The 7,964-nt window shown below is 48.4% G+C and overlaps 1 protein-coding gene across 1 annotated transcript in view; it reads left to right on the top strand.

The window, feature by feature from the left end:
• Positions 1-903: 903 nt before the first annotated feature.
• Positions 904-7,964, top strand: part of AK88_01239 (uncharacterized protein) — a gene marked incomplete at both ends in the record, with an annotated part of 7,747 nt that continues 686 nt past the window's right edge. The window contains 28 exons of the mRNA XM_012478875.1: positions 904-964; positions 1,080-1,169; positions 1,287-1,400; positions 1,589-1,621; positions 1,809-1,835; positions 1,972-2,160; positions 2,319-2,378; positions 2,570-2,644; positions 2,752-2,817; positions 2,927-3,007; positions 3,140-3,262; positions 3,401-3,481; positions 3,646-3,768; positions 3,892-4,085; positions 4,197-4,578; positions 4,686-5,060; positions 5,185-5,562; positions 5,735-5,953; positions 6,089-6,163; positions 6,281-6,319; positions 6,434-6,466; positions 6,580-6,609; positions 6,777-6,812; positions 6,940-6,996; positions 7,146-7,190; positions 7,331-7,396; positions 7,571-7,645; positions 7,743-7,814. Coding sequence (XP_012334298.1) covers positions 904-964; positions 1,080-1,169; positions 1,287-1,400; positions 1,589-1,621; positions 1,809-1,835; positions 1,972-2,160; positions 2,319-2,378; positions 2,570-2,644; positions 2,752-2,817; positions 2,927-3,007; positions 3,140-3,262; positions 3,401-3,481; positions 3,646-3,768; positions 3,892-4,085; positions 4,197-4,578; positions 4,686-5,060; positions 5,185-5,562; positions 5,735-5,953; positions 6,089-6,163; positions 6,281-6,319; positions 6,434-6,466; positions 6,580-6,609; positions 6,777-6,812; positions 6,940-6,996; positions 7,146-7,190; positions 7,331-7,396; positions 7,571-7,645; positions 7,743-7,814 — 3,199 coding nt within the window. The remainder of the gene's footprint in view (positions 965-1,079; positions 1,170-1,286; positions 1,401-1,588; positions 1,622-1,808; positions 1,836-1,971; positions 2,161-2,318; positions 2,379-2,569; positions 2,645-2,751; positions 2,818-2,926; positions 3,008-3,139; positions 3,263-3,400; positions 3,482-3,645; positions 3,769-3,891; positions 4,086-4,196; positions 4,579-4,685; positions 5,061-5,184; positions 5,563-5,734; positions 5,954-6,088; positions 6,164-6,280; positions 6,320-6,433; positions 6,467-6,579; positions 6,610-6,776; positions 6,813-6,939; positions 6,997-7,145; positions 7,191-7,330; positions 7,397-7,570; positions 7,646-7,742; positions 7,815-7,964) is intronic.

The raw sequence follows: 7,964 nt of genomic DNA, 5'->3' as shown, positions 1-7,964 counted from the left end.
AAAAAAAAAAAAAAAAAAAAAAAAAAAAAAAAAACTGACCAGGGGATCCCCACCCTTGTGGGAGTATGTCAGACGCATACACATACCCATCTGTTTATACCCATGTATGCACGTGCATTCATAAAAAGCGTGGCTGTCCCGCTGCGCGCAAGTGTGCGGGGGCGTCCTCGCCCCCCCCCCCCTCTGTACAATGGTTGTGAACTTTCTTTACGCATATGTGGTCTGCCCATGCAGCTAACACGGGTCATTACTCGGGTCCACCAATTAGTAAAAAAAAAAAAAAAAAAAAAAAAAAAAAAAAAAAAGACGCAAAAGAAAGAGGAAAAGGACGAACGAGATTAATGAGGTGTGGTAACAACGCGAAGACGCATACACTCCGATCTCGCATCACCATTGCACAACTTCTCAATCTAGGAGGGATGCAACAGACACGCGAAAAAAGAAATATATATATATATAAAAAAAAACGAAAGGAGTTCGCGCAGGAGGACAAATAAATGGGATAATCTGCATAGACTGAAAATAAGCGCAAGAAAGGAAAAAAAAAAAAAAAAAAAAAAAAAATTGTCTACGTCTGTGTGCAAATTGGTGTTGGAGAAAAAAAGGCAGCAGCAGCAGCCACGTGTGTCCGGAAGTGATACAACAGAAAAACGAACCAACTTAAACAACCTCAGTACACATACGTACCTACGAATGTGCGTGTCGGAAGAAGCGTACACACACTTGCACAGAGGCACGGAATGTTCAGTCCTACTGACTGGTGGAGGTTCCTTGGTCATAAACGTTCAACCTGTTGCATACACATCTCGCAAATAGGCTGAGCGGCAGAGAAGTCACCCCCCCCACCCGCCTACGTAATTAATTTCCCCCCTCCCTCGCCGCATTTTGTAAACCACGTCCATCATGCTGAAGTACGTGCTGTTTATTTGCGCGACCTTCGCGTATGTCCCCGTGGGAATACAAAGTAAGGCCTCAGTTTAGCGCGTGCGTGGTTACTGCTGCACCTGTGCACCTCCACACCTCTCAAACGTGGTTACTGCTGCACCTATAACCGCCCCACCCGCCTCCTCCCCGTTCAGGTAAATTCTTCGAAACTCTGATCAGACCGAAATTGCCATTCGGGCGGCACCCAATAAAGCAAAATTTTAAACATGGAAAAAAAAATATAAGTAAGTTGCCTCGATGAGGAAGCGAAGTGGGGGCGCAGATAGACAGAAGCACACACAGTGCTCCGTATTAAGCGCGTCTGTGCATGCATACATACATACATACGTGCACACGTGCAGGCCTAGACAAGCTCGAAAAGAATATTATGAAAAATGTGGACTCGATCAACGTTATGTTCGACCCCAAGGATAAGAAATTCGTCCCTTCCAAATCGAAGAAGGCTCACATAGTTGGTGCGTTCGAGGGAAGCGCACGGCGCACAGCCAGTGGAAAGAAATGTGTGCCGTGTAGATCCGACTGTAGTGAACGATCTGTCTGCGGCATGTTCTAACTGTTCGGGGGGGGCCTCCACGAGGAATTGTTTCATGCCACGTTTTAACTCTCCCTCTACGTGCCCTTTTTTTTCTTCCCCCCGTTGCAGGAGGTTTCAGCCAGAACACGTCCGACCCGTCAGGTACGCAGAGGGGGCAATCGCAACCCGGCAGCAAAAATGATTCCCCGAAATGGGGACAGGCACACGCGCACATATACGCGCCTCCCATTTAAAGCAATTTTTGTTTTTCATCACAAATCGGTATGTTCGCCTGACTCATCGTTCGCACACCTTTAACACCCACCCCCGTGCATGCAAACCACCACAGATGTTGAAAGGAGCAAATACGAGAAGGGTAACTGAACGAGGGAAAGACAACCTAGCTGAGCGGGACACAAACGCCGCACTTGGCCCCGTTGTAACATCGCCACACGACCCTGCGATGAACCCTAAACCATTCTAATCCATTACTCACCCACCCCCTACGGCAGCCCTTCGGTTTCTCGAAAAAATAAACAGCGAGATGATTGCTTACTCTACAAAAATAACCCGAGAGCTGGACAGCCAGGAGTATAAAACGCTTGGCAACTTTAAGCGCGCCTCGGCTTTACTGAAGGAGAGTTTGGCCACCATGCATTCGCTAGACATGATTAAGAACGACAAGACGGTTGATTTCAACAGTGAGTTTACCGTTTCCCCTTAGGCATGCGGCAGAGGGGGGGGACGCATTTGCGAAGCCACCGCACAGTCTCACACGCACCTAATATCACACAACGTGGTTGACACACTAAAACGGGAGATCACCACCGGATACATTTTTTCCCATGCCCCACCGCAGAATACAACCTCGAGTGGTACTCCAAGGCAACCCTGAAGGAGAAGTACGAGACTGAAAAGTGTAAGATGATGGGGAGGCGGGTGGACACAAAAAAAAAGGGACAAACAAACGGAACGAAAAAAGGAAAGAAAATGCCATTAGTGGTACAAGGACGCCTGTTCACGTGGAGCATATATTTTTTTTTTATTGCATGTGGCCAAAACGGTGCCTAACACACACCTGTCTCTTTGCACCCCACCCCCCCACTGCAGACATACACAGGATCATGAACAAGCTTTTCATGGCCTCGAACAAGAAGAAAAAAAACATGCAGAAGAAGAAAATAGGTACTCGTCACTGTCCACAATTAGCGGTTACGTGTTGCGCACATATGTCACCTCAAACCATTCACTTCCTTATTCGCTCTGTCCCGTGGCCGTTCCCCCCCCCCCAGATGAGAATATCGAGCAGCTCGAGAACGACTTACTCATGCAGAGATTTGTGAACGAAAATATAAACGGTAAGGTGCCTCCCGAGCTTGTCTCACGTGTACCCTCCATTGAGGTGTGGGGCAGGCTGCTCTATCCTTACTACATCGCATGTGTCCGTTTTATCCCCCCCTCCTACAGTGAGCAAGCTGCTGAAGGAACATGAAGGGAAGGCCCCAAATTATATGGCCCCTATGCACTCGGATGTGTGTGGCCAATTGGGTTAGTCACAATGAGGAGGAGATTCTCCCCCCAACAGAGGGGGGCCGAACACTAGAACCACTTAGTCTGAGCTAAACCCTGCCGCCAACGTAATTGTAACAAACGCGCACACGAAAAAACTTCCCTGTACAGGCAGCACGTTCCTCAGCTTTATGTTCGAGAAGCTGTTCAAGAGCGCAATGACCCACGACATCCCCTACTTCAAACCATATTTGCCTCGTCTCAAGCACAGGATTCATAACATGGTCCACAAAGGTTACCCTTTTTTTATGCATTCGTCTGCGTGTCTCTTCGTGTGTCGGCGTGTGTATGCATGCATGTGCTGGTGTGCAGTTGACACGCCGCTCTAAGTAACAACGTCGTGTTTTTATTTCTTCTTCCCCCCAACGACAGGAACGCTCATACTTGTGGAGAAGGGCCTGGACGACGCTCTGCACACATTCAAGCTCAAGGTGGCGGAGCTCATGCAGAAAAGTAACGCAGCAGAGGGGGGCAGATGTGCGAGCGTGGCACGGCACATTTGTCGTAGGCTCCGCTGGTACCGCTTCTATGCTTAACCGCTACACATGTGAGCACACTGCTCAGCCGAGGACTTCCCCCCTTCAAGTTGTCTCCCCCCCCCCCTTCCACCATCGCAGAGTTCGGGTTTGTGGACATGTGCTCGAGCAAGTGCATCGTCGAGACAGTCAACGCGAACTACGACTTGGAGGAATACAAAAACGAGTTCAAGCCCACCAACACCTCTCAGAGGAGAGCCGACAGTAAGGAGGGAAAATCTGTGTGGAGGGAGACTACTCATGTAGTTCGTCATGCACACAACCAATGAGGGTTGCGCCCCTTCACCGCTTCTACACGCCTTCCCCACCGCTTCTACCCTCTCGCAGTGGTGAAGATGCTAATGTACTACTACCGAGACAAGCTGCACAATATTGAGACGACGGCGGACTTCCTGCTGATCATGCTTCTGTACCTGAGCTCTGCAACCGAGCACACGAAGAAGGGGTTCATCGACGTGAGCTCCATCAGCACCACGGACAAGTTCAACCTCCTGAACACTACAATTGATAGGAGGAAGAAGGTGCGCGCGCGTTACACCTGCACGTAGTGCACGGCTACATATTGCGCCGTTAACCACGCCACTCATTCATAACGCTGCCACTCATGCATAACGCCGCTAACCCCTGCGCAGGTGAAAAAGGAAAAGAGGAACAGCTTTCTGAAGATCGCCCCGTTCAACTTCTTCCGAGAAGAGCCAGAAGAAAAATACGGCAATGAGTCCATTTTTGCCATTGACGATATTATAAAGACTTGCCTGCTGGCGAAGAAGTCACAGAACTTTAGCTCCTTGTATGAGACGACGAAGGACGTGTGGAATAGCATTCAGAGCATTTACTCTGCGTCGTATGGGTTCGTTGCTTCAAAAAAGATTAAGACAAAAAGCTTCGTCACCTCGAGGATCAGGAATGTGGGGTTTGTCTTTAACTGGTTCAACTACAATATGAAGCCCTCTCCTCATGTGAATTTTCTCGTGCACAATTTTTCTCCCCTCATTTCTGTGAGCCTGCAGTTGAGTAAGTGTGCAAAAAAGGGGGGGAGTATACACATGCACACGTATTCAGCGGCGTGCACCTGATGCAACTTTTTCACTTTTACAAATAATGCCCCCCCCCCCCTGCAGCCTTCTTCATCAGCACCATGATCGAGCAGTACGAGTCGAGCTTCCTCAGCAACTTCTCCTCGACGCTGAAGAAGATCTTCACCTTAGGGGCCAGTTCAGCGCACCCCAAGAATTACGCCGACCTCGTGTCTTTTTCAGAAACAGATTACCTGTTGAGACATTCAAAGGCGGACAAGGCACAAAGGATAATCACACAAACGGTGAAAATGTTAAAAAAGAAATTCCTGTCCCTTCCATACACCCCTACTCTCCTGGCCCAGTACATCTCTATCTTCCTGTCCCTGTGGGTCTTCGAAAATGAAAAAAGCATCACACTCGATAATCCTAACGTTACCAGGTTTAAGAAGCTCTTTTTCCTCTCCTACTTCGTTCACAGTAAGTGGGCAGCGGTGTGAGGCGCGCGTGAGGCGGTATGAAGCGATGGCTTCGAAGCGGCAACGGGCACTTCCAAAAACAGCTCCCAACATAGCCGCAATAATTGTTAAACCCTTTTTTGCAGACCGGGGCCCTGCGGAGAAGGCAGTAGAAATAATTTACGACAGGTGCAGAGGAAAGACAGACAAAATTGTTCTAGGTTGCATACACGATTATGGAGGAGCCAAGCAAAAGAAGATTCTTGGTATTATAAAAAAAAAGTGTAGACCCACCAGAATACCCATCAGGAAGAGAAGTATAAGAAAGGTCATCAAAACTCTTATGTCTTCTTTAACGGACCCAGTCGACATTTTAAAAATCGCTGTGGACACTGCTACTCGATGTGATCACTTTAGCCGCAGTGCCACCATAAGCAATAAAAAAAAGAACAAGAATAAAATGAACTATGATTTATTTGTTAAGTCGGAGTTGTCCTTCCGTTACATTTGTGCCGACGTGACGAGTAAGTTGAGGTGCACTACCCCCGACATACTTCTCCTGCCCCCCTACACATGCTTCTCCCCCCCTACACATGCTTCTCCCCCCACACACACGCTTCTCCCCCCCCACACACGCTTCTCCCCCCCCCACACACGCTTCTCCCCCCCCCACACACGCTTCTCTTGTATACGCAGAAAAAGTGGTGAAAAAAATAATCAGCGACGTGTCTCGACTGAAGAACATGAGCGAGGCCCAGGACATAATCGACCAGTCGCTCAACAGCGTGCAGTACTTGAAAATAAGAAACTACAAGGACAAGGACAGCAGCACGAGCATTTTTTGTCCCTTCATGGAATCAAACGACAAGCACATCCGTGATTTGGAGCGGAAGCAAATTTCGATCTTCGTGCATAGTAAGCGGCGAGCAAGCGCAGTCCTCTGCACACAGTCACCAATAAGCGGTTACCGCGTCGCTCTCTTCACCGCGTAACCCTCTTCACCGCGTAACCCACTTCACCGCTTAACCCACTTCGCCCCCCCCTCCGCAGAAAACGTGGGCATACTAAACATGCTCAAGGGGAAGGTCACCAACGTTTTTAAAAAGTCAATCCACATCAGGGAAGGTCAGGACATGCACGCATGCATATGTACAATGTGGACTTACGTGCTTTTCTCCCCTATGCAGAAGCACATTCTTCTTCTTCTTCTTCCTTCTCTTCACCCCTTCGTCCTCTCTGCAGGCTTGAAAACGGACAGCCCCATTTCGATCAAAGTTGGAAGTAATTTTTCCAAAGAGAAAACAGAAGGAACGATTGCGATGTGGAACTTTCTTTCTGTCTGCGCATGGGCAGAGCATTTTAATATTATTATTTTTTTTTTTTTTTTCTTTTCAGCGCGAAAGTTCAATGGATTTCTCTTTACGGGAGGTAATGGCAGCGTGGTTTATCGTGTGTTGTCACCGAGTCACCCCTTCACCGAGTTACCTCGTCACCACGTCAACCCGTCCACCGCTTACCACCCCTTCACCGCGTCACCACAGGATACCAACTAAATATGGACAGCTTTGGACGTACGGACAAAATGGAATTTCTTTGAAAATGCTTTCAAATGGAAGAGTGCCCTCCGCGTGCATGCAACTTTTGTGTGAATTCGCCTGCACGTGTTCATATTTTTTTTTTTTCTTTTTTTCCTTTTCTTCTATCCGCTTCCCTTCCCCCTCCCATTTCCCGTCGTTAGAAGACAACACACTGCACATTGGGCTGTCCAAATCGAGTACGTTTCGCATTTCCTGTAGCACACCGCTGCATGTGGGCACACACATGTGAAATGTACACGCGCGACATGTACACCTGCAAGACGTGCTCTTACTCACGTGTGCAACCTTTGTCCCCCTCCTCAGGGAAAGTCTACGATGGGCGACAGTTCGTCGACGAGTTAGAGATCCTGAAGGCAGATGGTATGAAAGCGTTTCATAAAGAGTCAGCCGAAGGGGGGTGACTTTGCCACTTCCCCAGTTGTGCTCTCATTTGAGTGGAGCATATTTTTCATTAACCTACGTGCACCTGCATCCACGAACGTTCTCTCTCTCTCCCCGCCACCTCGCAGGCGTCAAGCGGATTGAAATGAAAGGAATCGACGAAGACAACGAGAGTAACTACGAGAACTTGAATAGGAGCAGCGACAGTGCTTTTAATCGCTTTTCCTTTTTATTTCATTTCCTTTTCCATCCGCCTGTCCGTGTGTGTGTATGGCTTACCCTGAACCCTCCCCCCTTGTCTCCCCCTTTGTAGGAATTTATGTCCTGCAGGATAACACCAAAGTTCCTGAGTTTGAATACGCCATCCTTTACCCTAGCGGTGAGACTCAAACTGTGAAGGAGGGGGGTGACAACATGTGCGTTGTGGTCCCCTTCCCCCAAGGGAGTTACTCGCCTACCCGAAACGTATCCACACATGTGTGCATGCACTTGTGGACTTTTCCCCACATTTATTTATTTATTTATTTATTTTTATTTTTTTATTTTCCCGCAGCGGACATTATCATTTTTGACGGAAACAACTACGTGTCTTCTTCCGCCCTTCGGGACATGGGCCTGGAATATGAAAGTAGGGCGCTGGGCGAAGCGGTGCATTCCTCTTCTGCTTCCTTTCGCCCACACACACCCTGCGCACAACACGCCGCCCCCTTCACCCCCATCCGCAGGAATCGTCTGGGCCGGACATGCAGTGGGCTGGGTTGCAGAGTTCGCCCTGGGAACCATATCGGAGAATCCACGTAACTTTCACAAAAAAAAAATTTCCACTTTGTGGACAGACCATATTTGTACACAGCTACCTTCAAAGGAAACCACTTGGTGACGTTCACTTTGGAACAAATTTTTTTTTTTTTTTTTTTTTTTTTTTCTTCCCCTTTTGCGCAGTCCCC

The sequence above is a fragment of the Plasmodium fragile genome (genome assembly GCF_000956335.1).
Source record: "Plasmodium fragile strain nilgiri unplaced genomic scaffold supercont1.10, whole genome shotgun sequence".
NCBI classification, from domain to species: domain Eukaryota; phylum Apicomplexa; class Aconoidasida; order Haemosporida; family Plasmodiidae; genus Plasmodium; species Plasmodium fragile.
Note: the sequence above shows the minus strand (reverse complement) of the source record. Positions and strands in the feature narration are given on the sequence as shown.